Source organism: Pipistrellus kuhlii, unplaced genomic scaffold, assembly GCF_014108245.1.
Source record: "Pipistrellus kuhlii isolate mPipKuh1 unplaced genomic scaffold, mPipKuh1.p scaffold_m20_p_17, whole genome shotgun sequence".
NCBI lineage: Eukaryota > Metazoa > Chordata > Mammalia > Chiroptera > Vespertilionidae > Pipistrellus > Pipistrellus kuhlii.
This window is the reverse complement of record NW_023425482.1, coordinates 3,579,886-3,594,596: the sequence shown is the minus strand read 5'-3', so window position 1 is coordinate 3,594,596 and position 14,711 is coordinate 3,579,886. Positions and strand designations below refer to the sequence as shown.

At 45.4% G+C, this 14,711-nt stretch overlaps 1 protein-coding gene across 3 annotated transcripts in view; it reads right to left on the bottom strand.

Annotated features, from left to right (window-relative positions):
* RHPN2 (rhophilin Rho GTPase binding protein 2) overlaps positions 1-14,711 on the bottom strand; it is a 55,126-nt gene that overhangs the window by 13,146 nt on the left and 27,269 nt on the right. For all 3 annotated transcript variants that reach the window (XM_036440614.2, XM_036440615.2, XM_045582577.1), the window contains exons 4-9: positions 13,789-13,864; positions 6,502-6,579; positions 6,007-6,131; positions 4,315-4,481; positions 2,379-2,566; positions 1,827-1,983 (exon numbers count right to left, since the gene is read on the bottom strand). In XM_036440614.2, coding sequence (XP_036296507.1) covers positions 1,827-1,983; positions 2,379-2,566; positions 4,315-4,481; positions 6,007-6,131; positions 6,502-6,579; positions 13,789-13,864 — 791 coding nt within the window. The remainder of the gene's footprint in view (positions 1-1,826; positions 1,984-2,378; positions 2,567-4,314; positions 4,482-6,006; positions 6,132-6,501; positions 6,580-13,788; positions 13,865-14,711) is intronic.

Below are 14,711 nucleotides of genomic sequence, written 5' to 3'. Positions count from 1 at the left end.
GCCACTTCGAGGAACCTCCTATCACAGCCTCACCTCAAACCTCTGCCGGCCTCTGGGCCTGCACCGCCCCTGGAACATGCCTCCCTCTAACCTCACCAAACCACTCCCCACTACGCTCAACACTTTTGGCCTCCATGTCAGAGCTCAGGCAGCTGCTCTTTCCTTCCTTGATCAGCTAAAAAAAAAAAAAAAGTCCTCCTAAGAGCTCAAAGTCCAACTCAAATGAAAAACTGTCCATGACTGTACAAAGAAGTCCAACTGCTGTGTGACTGGCACCTCCACCGAAGCACTGTGTTTGCGTTGGTTCACATGGCGCACCTGCCTGGCAGACTACATAATACACCAGCAGGAAGTAGCAGCTGACACATTTAGGGAGCCCACCGACATACAAGGCACTATTTAGCTTTACACACGGGCACTGTCTTCACAGCAGCCCTGCGAGGTAGGTCCCCTTTGTATCCTCATTTAAAGATGAGAAAATTGAGGCACAGAGCAGCTACTAAGTAACCTGCCCACGGTCACACAGCTATTAATGGCAGAGCTAAGATATGAACACAGGGAGTCTGGCTCCAGAGGTTATTCTCTTCGTTATGCAGGGGGCTGCCTTGATTAGTACTAATTACAACAAAATTCCCACCGACCTGAGATCAGAGCTAAAACGAGGGTGAGAAGAGGGACACACACACCTCCAGCTGAAAATTGAAGGGGGTGCCAAAATCTCAAGAAGTATATAATTGTTTAATATAAGTTTCTAAATATCAAAATCAATGCAAAAAATCCATGTAAACAAAAAATCAAAATTTCTTTTTGCTTCAGCATAGCACAGTAACCAATCCCTTATTCATTTATTTATTTGTTTGTTTATACTTTTTTTGAGAGAGAGAGATAGGAAGGGAGAGAGGGAGAGAGGCAGAGAGGGAGAGAGGGAGAGAGGGAGAGAGGGAGAGAGGGAGAGAGGGGGAGAGAGGGAGAGAGAGGGAGAGAGGGAGAGAGGGAGAGAGGGAGAGAGGGAGAGAGGGAGAGAGGGAGAGGGAGAGGGAGAGGGAGAGGGAGAGGGAGAGAGAGAGAGAGAGAGAATCAATCAGTTGCCTCCTGTATGCACCTGATCAGCAATCGAACCTGCAACCTGGTACATGCTGTGACTGGGAATTGAACCCACGACCCTGCGCTGCATGGGACACTGCAACCAACTGAGCCACACCAGCCAGGGCCTCCATCTTTATTTAATATTTTGATCACCTCTGGCTGGTGTGGCTCAATTGGAGTACTGTCCAGTACACTAAAAGTTTGTGGGTTCAATTCCTGGTTAGGATACATACTAGGTTGCAGGGTCTTTTCCCAGTCAGGATGCATATGGGAGGCAACCAATCGATGTTTCTCTCTCCCTCCCTCTCAAGTCAATTTTAATAAATTTATCACCATGAATTTTTTTTTGGCATTAATTTTGATTCATTTAAAATGTCACATTACAATTTTATCTTGATTATTGAGTTCTGGGGCATGCCCTTAGATTTTGTGCCTCAGACAAATGCCTCCTAGTTTATGCCCAGGTCTTCACCCTGTTCTAGATCTCCTTACCATCACCTGCTCCATCCTAGGCAGAATTAACTTCCCCCTTTCCTCCCACAGTGGAAACATATTAATGCCTAATTACTCCCTGGCCTATGTGACCGCTATTTGGACCAACATGTACTTCCCACCCTCAGCCCCTAAGCTGTGAGCTTCTCCAGGGCACAAAGACAGCCCCTGTCCAGCTCATAATCTCCTGGAAGCAGGAAAAACACAACCCTGACCGAAGCCCAGAGCCCCCGACCCCCAAGCCTTACACTGGTGGTCGATGAGGAGAGTGGCTACGAAGTAGTGGGCCAGGGCTCCGTAGTGGTGGGCCTTCACGCAGGCCACGCTGGCCCAGGAGTAGGGGATGTTCTCCTTCACTGGCGCCTGGCTCATGGCCGCGTGCAGCTGCTGATAGACCTCTCCCACCTGCAACGGAAGGGATGCTGGGGAGGGGGCGCCTGGCACAGGAGCCCTCACGTACCGGGATGAAGAAAAAGAGCCCTTTCTTCTATGCAGCAGCCCCTGCCAGAGACCGCTCCACAATCTGGGAGCGACTCCAAGGATGCTTCATGCTGTCAGTGTCAGAGCTAACAGGGAGATCAGGCAGCTGACATTATGCCGGTTTTTAGGCCAAGCTGCAGATGGAATCAGTGATCCATATCTGAAACGCCACTGCTTGCCAAGAAAATGCAAGCCAGTACTGTGGCCAGGATGGCACTCTGCCCAGTCACAGGCAGCTGCCATGGGAAGCCCACTGCTTCCAAACAGCCCGCACCAATGTGTCCTGCCCTCTGTGAGCCTCAAGAACCAGGAAGGCTTACCTTGGCGGCCTCCTGAGCCACCTTCACCAGCATGAAGAACTCATTCTGGATCCCAGGGAGGCAGACTTTCTCAAACACGATTTCTTGGGCCTGTGCAAGCATCATTTTGACCAGCACGCTGAGCATGGCGGGGCTCATGTCATAGCTCGGTGTGTGAGTAAATGTCTCTTTCAGGTAGTTTAAAACCCCTACAATTGGAATTATTTTTGCACATTAGTTGGGGATCATATTTATTTCACCATGCTACTCAGAAATACAGAGAATGATAGAAGCAAAAATATAAAAGTGGCATCCTGGAGCATCTTTAAAAAATCTGTTTTTCAATCACTGTAAGATCCAGCAATTCTACTCCTAGGGAAACACACCAAAGAACTGAAAGCAGGGACGTAAACTGGTAGTTGTGCAACGACATTCATGGCAGCATTTTTTGCAATAGCCAAAAGGCAGAAACTACTTAAACGTCCATTGATGGATTAATGGATAAACAAAATGCACTATAAACATGCAATGGGGTATTTTTCAGCCTTAGAACGGAAGGAAATTCTGACACATGCTGCAATATGGAAGAAGACATTATGCTAAGTGAAATAATCATAAGAACACATATTGCATGATTCCACTGAGATGAGCTGTGTGGAATAGACTGGAATTCATACAGACAAAAATAGAATGGTGTTTGCCAGGGGTTGGGGAGGAGAGAGAATGGAGAGTTACTGTTTAATAGGAACAGAGTTTCGGTTGGGATGATGAAAATCCCTGGAGATAGATAGTTGTACAACCATGTGAAAGTACTTAATGCTAATGAACTGTACTCAAAAAAACTGTTATAATGGTGATTTGTTATGTATCTTTTACCACAGTTTACAAAATGATAGGGAGCATCTGAGATCTTGCTTCCTGGCAATGTCATCAGTTTGGCTCAAATAAATTCATAAAAATTCTCTCAAAAAAAAAAAAAAAAAGAAAGAAAAGAAAAAAGATAGTGCTCTCTTCCAAAACATTTACATCTGTATTAAGAAAGAAACCCAGCCTGGCTCCCGTCCATTGCTGTGCTCCTGGGATGATTGGGAGAAAGTCCAAACCTGACTTCAGAGAAGGCAAAGCAGGAGGCAGGAATGACCGAGGGCTCTCGGGGGACACTGAACACTTGGTCTTTCAGAAATTCAGGGCTTTTGCCCAGGAAGCAGGAAGGATCAGCGCAGCCCATTCCAATGGAAATTTTCAAGCTGTGGCCCTCGGCTCGGTTTTTTTTTTTTTTTTTTTTATGCTTTAGAAAATTAACTGTCACAACATAAACAGACATCAACCTGGAGCTAAAATAAAATCTCAACCATGAATCCCATCGGACTGGTTCCTCTGGTTTTACCACAAAGCACAGACCGCTCTACAGAAAGATGGCAACCGCGGCAGGCTGTCTGCTCCCCTCTGGGTTCCAGTGTGTGCCCGGCACAGGCCCTGCTAGAGGGGACTCCTGGACACCACCTGGGACCCACTCACTGCACAGGCCTCTCACCCTGGTGCTCCCTAGGTTGGTAAAAAGTGACACTTGATCAAGGGCCAAGAAGAGCAACCTTAGGTGGGCAGGCTTCAAAGAATCAGCAAAATGTAAAGGCATAAGTAGTAACAGGCACCAATGATTTTTTAAAAAGCCTGTTTTCACTATACTCTGTTCTTCAGTACAGCGCTCATAGGAACACTCCATTCACTGCCACCCTTAGGGCCACTCATTTGGAAAGGATTAATCGTTAACCATAGGATTCACGGTGCACATGAGCCATAACCCAGACCCAGACGGGTCCAACAGGGTGTAAAATGTTAAGGAATTCCCTTGGAGGGAAATTACAGCTGTGCTGGAAACTTTCAGGCCCATGAGACCCGGGAAGGACCCACAGACCCACTTCAGTTGGGGTACCCAGCAGCCCTCTCGGAGACACACCTGCGGCTTTCTGAAACGCATCCATCGCACCCTCCAGCCCAGCTGGTGTCTGCCGGTTATACCGGGTCCCGATCTGTGTGTAGAGGGCTCCGATGTTAAACAGAATGCTGGCTTTCTCCAGCAACAAGTTCTGTTGGCTGACCGGAACCCCGGTGAGGGAGTCATACCTATTTAAAAGAAATGTGTTGTGAGAATACAGATTACTTGGCTAGTTAACACCATTTGGGGGGGGGGGGGGGGAGGACAAAACTTATTTCTTGAATAAATTAAAAAATGCACATGCAATGAGGCCTTCATTTCCAAACAAGATGATGGGCCTGATCACACTGAAGATGCACAACAGCACACAAAAGTAAAGTTTCACAACCAAGATGCCCTTCAGCGGGTGAATGGATAAACAAGCTGTGGTACATCCATACAGTGGACTGTTATTCAGCACTAAAAAGAAAAAAAGCTATCCAGCCATAAAAGACATGCAGGAACTTTAAATGCATTTTGCTACGTGAAAGAAGCCAATCAGAAAAGGCTACATACTGTCTGACTCCAACTATATGACATTCTAGAAAAGGCAAAACAATGGAGACAGAGAAAGAATCAGTGGTTGCCAGAGTTCCAGAGGGGAATGGGCGGGGGCAGAGGAGGGGACACAAATAGGTGGAGCACAAAAAACCCATGTTTAGGGCAGTAAAAGGACTCTGTATACTGTAATAGTAGATACTTGTCATTATGCATTTATCCAAACCCATTTAGAATGTACAACCTCAAGAGTGAACCCTAATGTCAACTATGGACTCTGGGTGATGCTGTGCCAACTGTAGTAAGTCAACATACTGCTTTGGTGGTTGATGTTGGGGAGGGTGTGTTGTGTGGGGCAGGAGGTGTATGGGAAATCTCTGTACCTTCCCTTCAATTTTGCTGTGGATCCAAAACTGTTCTAAAATACATATTTAAAAAAAATAAGGCTTCTCCTAAATAAAATACAAACCCCTCATAATTCTTGCTCAAGTCTAAAAGATTTAGGATTTGTTTAAAAGTTCACACATCAACCAGCAGGTAGGCATGGAGCTTCTCGTTAATTTAAGACTGAGGCAAAATCACCGTTAGCACCTTCCCAGCAGGCAGCTAACAGGATCTTTACAGCCACCTGCCCTTCCTTTCCCAGGACAGGCATCGAGTGGGCCTGCTGTGGGATAATTTAACTCTGAATTTAACCCTCCCTGCCGGGACTTAGTCTCCTCTCACCCCCACTCAGAACAGGCACAGCAGCTGTAAAGTATTTCAGCAACACTAATCTTAAAGATTCAGCTTTATTTTTTATTTGATCTATTTCTGTTTGCACCCTTGTCATTGGGACAAAACCTGATTCCCAGCCCCCACCTCATCTGGGACAAGAATCTTGCTTCTTGTTAGTTCCACCTCGGAGCCCCCGTGTTTCCCCAGGATAAAATGAGCACGAAAAAAATGCCTCTTCTCCTCGGCTCACTTGTTCTGAGAAGCAAAAGGCAAAGTCTGTTGCAGGTTTCTCCCTTTGGGTCCCCTTGGAAATAACCACTAGTTTATCTACATGTGCTGCGTCAAGGGGAGAATTAGAGAGAGGGGCCCACAGTGCAGGGGAGCCTCTGTGGTGCCCAGGCTCCAAGCAGTGACCGAAGGGGGGCAGCCCCAGCACCAGCCCTAGGCCCAGGCACCTACCACGTAAACAAGATCCCCATCTGCCGGGTGGGCGGGAAGAACCGGCTCTCAACAAAGCCCAACTGGAGGAAATAACTCATCAGCAGCTCAACCCCAGCCTCGTCCCGGCTGGGTGTCCTACAAGCCTGCAAGGAAAGGAACCAGCACCGCGGGGTGAGGAGGGAACACACAGCTGGAAGGTGCTCACACCCGCTCTTTCTTGCAGCTTGGCCCTGCTATTGGTATCATGAACTCCAGGAGGGGTTCATGATACCAATAGCGAGGGCTGGGATAAACTCCAGAGTGCCAGAATCGAGCCCCAGCCATGCCAGTGGGCAGGCCTCTTCCTTTCTGTGGCCTTATGTTATAAGAAGAACAGATTATTCCAACAGCCCCTCCCAATCACCTCCAACCATCTGCGATTCCGTAAGACTTCAAATGCAATAGGGAGAATATTCTGAAGACTCACAAGCTCTCGCAGGCACCCTCCCTTCCCTGCTGCATACAGAAACGTACTTGTCTCAGATCCATAAGATCTGCTATGTCATCCTCATATAGGTAGCTGTCTTCACTGTAGTGTTCCAGAATAAAATCCTGTAAGATAAAATGGAGATGAGGTCTGATTCAAAACCATAAAGAGGTAAAAGAGTAATGTCTAATGTGCTCACTGAAAAATACATGTAGCCATAGCTGGTTAGGCTCAGTGGATAGAGTGTTGCCTGGGTTTGATGCTGGTCAAGTGCACATGCCTGGGTTGCAGGCTCGATCCCCAGTGGGGGCCGTGTAGGAGGCAGCCAATCAATGATTCTTTCTCATCATTGATTTTTTTAAAATATATTTTATTGATTTTTTTACAGAGAGGAGGAGAGAGGGATAGAGAGCTAGAAACATCGATGAGAGAGAATCATGGATCGGCTGCCTCTTGCACACCTCCCACTGGAGATGTGCCTGCAACCAAGGTACGTGCCCTTGACCGGAATCGAACCCGGGATCTTTCAGTTCCCAGGCCAACGCTCTATCCACTGAGCCAAACCGGTTTCAGCCATTGATGTTTTTTATCTCTCTCTCCTCTCCCTTCCTCTATGAAATCAATAAAAATATATTTAAAAAACAAAGTCTTTAAAAAAATAAAATAAAAATACATGTATAATACAAAGAAACTTATGAGAGATTGTACACTACCATGATTTTCTGAGTGACAGGGTTTATTTTCTTAATTGTGTTTATGTGTGTTTAAAATTTTTGCTTTTGTTGTTTCAATAAAAAGGAAAGCTGATATTATTATTTCTAAAAATGTCTTTGCAACACAGGTAAGTGACCTGAACATTAAATGATTCTGGTAAATGTCGCAGATATTCAGGGGCTCAGACCTGCACCCTCTGCGCTCCCTTCGTACCTGGGCACAGGGTCTTCCTGGAAAAGGAAACCTGTGCCTGGGGAATGCTACCCTCAAGGCCTGCGCAGTGAGCGTGTGACAGCAGCTCTGGCTTGTCCACAAATGAAGCCCTGCAGAGACTTCTCACTGGGCCCATTGCCCAGAGCTTGAGCTCACTCAGTCACAGGGCACTGCTGATGAGCATGGGCCTGTGCCAGGCATGTTCCCAGTGCCTGGGCTACATCAGTGAACAAAACAAAGATCCTGCCCAGTAGAGCTTATATTCTCTCAGGAGCACAGACAATAAGTAACAGACACAACAAATATGTAAATTACACGGTACATTAGAAGATGGCAGTATTACAGGGAAAAGCAAGAGCAGTATAGGGGGTGGAGAGCACATTCTTGCACACTTTCTCTGTGAGCACTGGCTCTCCTGGGCTGCGAGAAAGGTGAGGAGAGCCCTAACTGATCTGGCTCAATAGATAGAGCGGTGGCCTGCAGACTGAAGGGTCACAGATTCGATTCTGGCCAAGGGCACGTACCTTGGTTGCGGGCACATCCCCAGTAGGGAGTGTACAGGAGACAGCTGATCGATGTTTCTAACTATCTATCCCTCTCCCTTCCTCTCTGTAAAAAAGTCAATAAAATATGTATATATATATATTTTTTAAAATGTGAGGAGAAATTGTGCAATTATGTTTCCCAAGTGTCTATGAGGATTTTCTTTACACACTTTCTACAATAATAATGTAATTAAGCAGGTAATTATTAAACTTTGATGGACATTAGTTATGTCATTCTTTCATTTAATTCATAAAATCATTTTAAAAATTTTTAAATTGATTTTAGAGAGGAAGGGAGAGGGAGAGATAGAAACATCAATGATGAGAATCATTGATTGGCTGCCTCCTGCATGCCCCACACTGAGGATTGAGTCTGCAACCCAGGTATGTGCCCTGACCAAGAATCAAACCATGACCTCCTGGTTTATAGATCATAGACCACTGGGCCACAGTGGTTGGGCTCATACATAAAATCATTTAAATAAGATAGATGTGGCTTCTGCCCCCATAAATTTGCCGTTTGTTGACAGCAACAATTAGAAATATACTCATGGATGAAAATGTGCAACACTGTAAGGTGCATGTTTGTCCAAATTAGATTTGATTCTATAATACTAATGAATTTCAATTAAAACCCAAAAAGTACTGTTTTTGCAAAACTCGACAAAGTATGAAAGTAAAAACATGAAAGAAAAGCTAAGAACGTTTTGAAAAGCACAGTAATAATGGAGTCTTGCTCTAGTTACAAAGTATTGAAACACACAGGGGTTAAACAGTGAGAAATGGACAGACAATGAAACCAGATATGGGTCTGACACAGACTGAAGCAAATTCAAGAACTAGGTATATAACTAAAGCAAAAATTCCAGGAAGTGGGGAAGGCCGAAGCATCCAACAGATTCTGGGAGGAAGGAGGAGGCACACACAAATGGTGTGACTGCTGTGAGTTTAAGGAAAGAGCTATATGGTGGTACGGATGGCGTGGGACCTCAGGCCATTAGAACCCCAGAGCTAAAGAACGTAGGGGGAGAAGGATCTTTGGAAACCCAGAGAGGTGGCTACCTGAGGTGGTTTCTGAACAGCCACCATGACCTTCCCTACGGGAATGCAAAAGGAAGCCAGTTGAGCCCTGGCCAGCGAGGGTCACTGGTTAGAGCGTTGGCCCACGCACTGAAGGGTCACAGGTTCAACTCCCAGTCAAGGACATATACCTGGGTTGCAGATTCAATCCCCAGGGTTGGGGTGAATTCAAGAGGGAATCAATTAATGTGTCTCTCTCACATCTATGTTTCTCTCACACTCTCTTTTCCTCCCTCCTCCCTCTCTCCCTTCCACTCTCTCTAAAAATCAATAGAAAAATATCCTCGGGTGAGGATTAAGAACAACAACAACAAAGGAAGCCAGTTGAGAGAGCTGGGAATAAATGCCCAACTTCCCTCTCTTCCCATCCTCTCATCTCAGGCTGGTGCCCCTCCCTGCTGGCCACACCCAATAAGAAACCACAGAGAGCGGGAGCTGGTCGCTGTCTCCCTGGCACAGAGCAGGGTGGAAGAGGGTGCGGTGGTGGGGGGTGGAGGGAAGGAGGAAAACAGACATCTCCCAGCACCACAGATGGATTCTTTACACATAGTATCTGGGAAACTGGCTGCCTATTTGGTGAAAATAAGAAGTCAAAGCCTTACACCACACATTTTACACCAAAACAAATTCCAGACAGATGAAAGATTTGGTGTTAAAAAATTTTAAACAGAGCAGGAAGAAAAGCAATAGCAAAATATTTGTGACATCTTAGAGAATGCCTTTCTAGAGATGCCAGCAAGGCAGACTGCAAAGAGAAGAACTGATAACTTGAACAACATAAAATCTGTATGAAGAAAAATAGTGTTTTTTAAAACTGGTTGTTGCTTATATAACAAAAGTTAAAGGAAAGATGCCCCAGCTGGTTTGGCTCAGTGGATAGAGCATCAGCTTGTGGACTGAAGGGTCCCAGGTTTGATTCCAGTCAAGGACACATGCCCAGGTTTTGGGCTCGATCCCACAAGGGGGCATGCAGGAGGCAGCCCATCAATGATTCTCTCATCACTGATATTTCTAACACTCTCTCCCCCTCTCCTTTCCTCTCTGAAATCAATAAAAATATAAAAAATTTAAAAATAAATAAAAAATGTTAGTCACCTCATAGTTAAAAAAAAAAAAGTTAAAGAATGTACTGAGAGAAATATTAGCAATATATAACACTAAGAGTTACTACCCTGCACATGTTAAAAAATAAAACCACAAAGCTGTTTTATGTAATAAGACCAACGCTATGGAAAGCAAAGGACAGTATTAGTCAGTTTGAAAAAGAGAAATGTAAGGGCCACATACACATACACAAAAAGGTACTCAACTCTATTTCTGATCAAAGAAGTGCAAACTTTAATAAGGTATCACTTTTGTCTTGAGTTCACAAAAATAAAAAAGATAGTTTTTTAAAATAAAAATGATGAATGATACCGAGTATAGCCAAGGGTGCAGGAAGACCAGCAGTTACACACTGTGAGGAACGTAGGAGGACCATTTCTGGGGGGAAGTTACATAATATAATATGTATGTTTGACCTGCCAGATTCACGTCCAGGAATTTATCCAAAGCTAATATTCAGCAAGGTGTGTGAAGAAGCTAACGGAGAACTGCTGGTGGGAGCTGCCTAGAGAAGGAAATTAATAGCTGCCTTGTTTAGCTCAAGGAGACACCACACTAAGCCCTCATGCAAGGGAGGAGTCACACTTCCCCCAAAATCAGAGGAAGAGCACAGGTGTCCAAAGATTAAATGCTGAGCAAGTTATTGGGGAGAGGCAGTGGGCTCTGAGGATCCCTCCATGTCTTGGTATTTTCTGAATGTTTTGGAATAGTGTTTTTAATTAGAAAAATAAATAAAGCTCTATTTAAAAGCAAAAACCACAACTTGAATTGTCAGGGAAAAGAATGTGGTTTGATGGTGCTCATAAAAAAATTATTTTTATATAAAATTTTATGGATTTCAGAGAGGAAGGGAGAGACAGAAACATCAATGATGCGAGAGAATCATTAACTGGCTGTCTCCTGCATGCCCCCTAATAGGGATCTGCCTGAAATCCCGGATGTGCCCTGACCGGGAATGGAACCGTGACCTTCTGGTTAAGAGGTTAATGCTCAACCATAGGTTAAACGAGCCACACTGGCCAAACCTGATGATGCTTTTTAATGAGACCATTTTAAAGCCCATTTCTTTACAATAATACCAAATCACATTGTGAGGCTTTAAACGCCACACAGACACATATGACGGATTTGAAGAACATCTGAATTACCCTAATGCAGTGATTGGCAAACTGTGGCTCACAAGCCACATGCGGCTCTTTGGCCCCTTGAGTGTGTCTCTTCCACAAAATACCACGACCTGGGCCAGTCTATTTTGAAGAAGTGGTGTTAGAAGAAGTTTAAAAAATTTGGCTCTCAAAAGAAATTTCAATCATTGAACTGTTGATATTTGGCTCTGTTGACTAGTGAGTTTGCCGACCACTGCCCTAATGAAACCAGGCAAGCTATTTCTGTAGCACCTGTCTGTTATTCTGACGCACAAATGTGGAAGGAAGAAAACAGAATGTCCCCAAAGGTTCTAATTTTTGTCTGACTGACATTTGTAGAGTCCCTTTTAGGCTGAAATGACATGGTTGGGAGCCTCAGCTGAATAGTAGTTGGCCATGCCCACAGCACGTGATTTTTCCCACTGGCTTTAATGTGGAATTCAGCATGTGACATGTTTGAATCCTTACAGATGCCCATAAAATTTCCAAGTTTCTCAAGACTCTCCCTTTAAAATGCCTACTACACTCTTGCAGCTCTAGCAAAAAGTAACAAATTAAATCTTAAGAAAATTATCCTACAAAAGCAACTGAAGACATTTCCACAGACAGTCTAAGTGTCAGACCTGTCACAGTATCCCATCTAAAAGTTCAAGTAGCCTGTGCAAGACTGGCATAAAACTGTGTTTTCTACCCAGATAATTCCATCTCTGGTGATACGAGGCCCTGCAAGCTACCAATGTCCTTCTCGAACTCCAAAACGAGCCCCCGACTCACGGGGACCTGCACCAGATTACACAAGGCTGCAGGCAAAAAGGTCCGGAGTGAAAGGGCTTAGGTCAAGTGAGTCACAGTCTCTGCTCCAAAAGGGAAGTCAAGTGCAGAAACTTTCAAAGCATTAACTGACTGCTTTTAAAAGGACAAATGCTATAGTGCCCCAAATACCATATAATTTTTTCTTTTCTAAACTAAAATTAGTCCAGAATGAGTCACTAGGATTACTATGAAAAGAAACTTAATTCTTTGAAGCACTTCTTCATGATGCTGGGATTAACTCCTATATGCCAGGCCTGTGCTGGAAAGCTCAGAGACAGGCACTACCTTCCACCCATCTCCACTTTCTCCTCCTAATTGGAAGTCTGAGGTGATGTGATGTGTTAAAACTCAGACTGAGGGAGCAGGAGAGGAGAAACAGGAGGGTATTCCAGGTTTCAGGAGGCTCTCCTGGCACCAGCCTGCAGGGGAGGCATTTCCTGCTGCCTCCAACCTGAACTTCCTTCCTGAGCCCTGCAGGCAGGGCCTGTGACACACCAGCATCCAGTGTGGTGGCAGGCACAGGTGGGCCTACCGGTATGGTCTGCCTGACAGAGACACAGTCAAAAGGAACCACATACTGTTCAATTGTAAGAGGTGAGTTGTATGGTATACAATTTATATCTCAATAAAGAAATTATTTTTTAAAAAAGAAAGAAGCAAAGAAAGGACAAAGGAAGAAGGGGGGGGGGGGGGAGATCCCCAGAAATTGGGTGGAGGAAAAACAACCACCATAAACTCTAGTTATTCATGTATTTAAGGATAGTGAAAACCAGCATCTTTGATTTACTTTGAAGTGCATCAAAAAATAAGATAAGCCTGGACAGTGTAGCTCAGTGGTTGAGCATCAACCTATGAACCAGGAGGTCACGGTTCAATTCCGATCAGGGCATATAAGCAGGTTGCAGGCTCAGTCCCCAGTCTGGGGCATGCAGGAGGAGGCCAATCAGTAATTCTCTCTCATCATTGATATTTCTATTTCTCTCTCCCTCTCCCTTCCTCTCTGGAATCAATAAAAAATATATTTAAAAAAAACCAAAAATGAGTTGGTATACACACATAAGAAATGAATAAATCTGTGAGAAAGTAACTATAGTAAAATGTTCATGGTAGAATCTAGATAGTGAATATATAGGAGTCCACTGCAAAATTCTTTTATCTTTCCTGTAAGTTTGGAAATTTTCATAATAAAACATTTAGGAAAAATATTTAGCTATTTCCCCCAAAATATGGTTATATCAGTTATAAAATTTAACAACAAAAAAATACTAAAATAGGATACAATTTTTTAATTCCAAAGCATGCCCACTACAGACCCTTTTAAAAATAAATAAATAAATCTTTATCGTTGAAAGTATTACATATGTCCCCAAATTTCTCTATTGACCCCTCCAGCACACCCGCCCCTCGCCCCAGGTCTTCAGCACCCTACTCTCTGTGGCCATGCATACAAGGCACCACAGACTCTTTGACTTGGCCTCAGGGTGATTAAAGAATACCAGAAGTCCGTGTTAGGTTCTCTGTGCAGCCTGCCGAGGGGGTTCAGGCGCACCCTGCCGAAACCAATGGATGCTTGGCTAAATTTCTACATCTCTAATCGGAGTACTTCTCCCATTTCCCACCTGAACCCAGCAGGCAAGGCCTGTGACACACCAGCACCCCGCTCAGGGACACGGGTGTTTAAGAAAACAGTGATTCCAGCTCCCATTGCTTTAAGATTTACCTTGAGAACGACTGAGAAGTCAACATCCTTGGTTTCCTTCAGGCCGAGTGGAATCAGCGGGATTGTAAACGTCTCCCTACGAGAAGCACAGCTCCTTGGTTTGTGAACATTCCTATACTGGCCACTCTGTACCCACCCCCTCCTCACTTCAACCCCGAACACCAGTTCATTTTTCCATAAAGAAGCTCTGGACACATCTGTGTCCTGGTCCCAGCCTAACACACAAGAGCCTTCCACCATCTCAATCAGTTTATCCCTCCAATCCCAACCCTTCCTTCAGTAACTGTGCTGTGAACCTCTCCTGCAGCCTCATCCCTGGGCTCTCAGTTGTGTCCTCCTTGGTGCAGGCCTCTCTGGGTGTCTCATCACCGCATGAGGAAGGCCTTGAGGGTAGATGCCCCATCTGACAACTAAGTGCTCCAAGCTCCCAGCCCAGGGTCAGGCCCTGGCTAGCTGCTTCCCCTCCACCACCTTCCCCCCACCCCCCGAAACTGACTACTTGGTTACCTCACAGGTTACCCTGGGAGTGCACCCTGAGCCTAGTTCTTAGGGGCAGGGCCAACAGGAAGTGAACCTGGCTCAGGCTGTGCTCTGCAAACAGGGATTTAGCTCCCTGACCTGTAACAGGAGACCTCCCGGGGCTGCCCAGCCCGGCCAGGGGAGAAGGCCAGGAATGCTAAGCAGGGTGAATGGACAATGCAGCTGTAAGCTGAGACTGTCTCTGTGCTGGAGGGAAAACAAGGGGCTGTGCTCAAAGCAGGCGAGACCCAACAGGGCATGTGGCTTCCCAAACCCGCAGGGAGAGCTGGACCCCGCTGGAAGGAGATGAGGACTGGGCATGCCCCTCCCCTGTCCTCAGCATCCTCCTTCTCACCCCACGCAGGGCTGGAGGCAAGGTCTGCTCTTTCTGTGCCTGTCTCAGA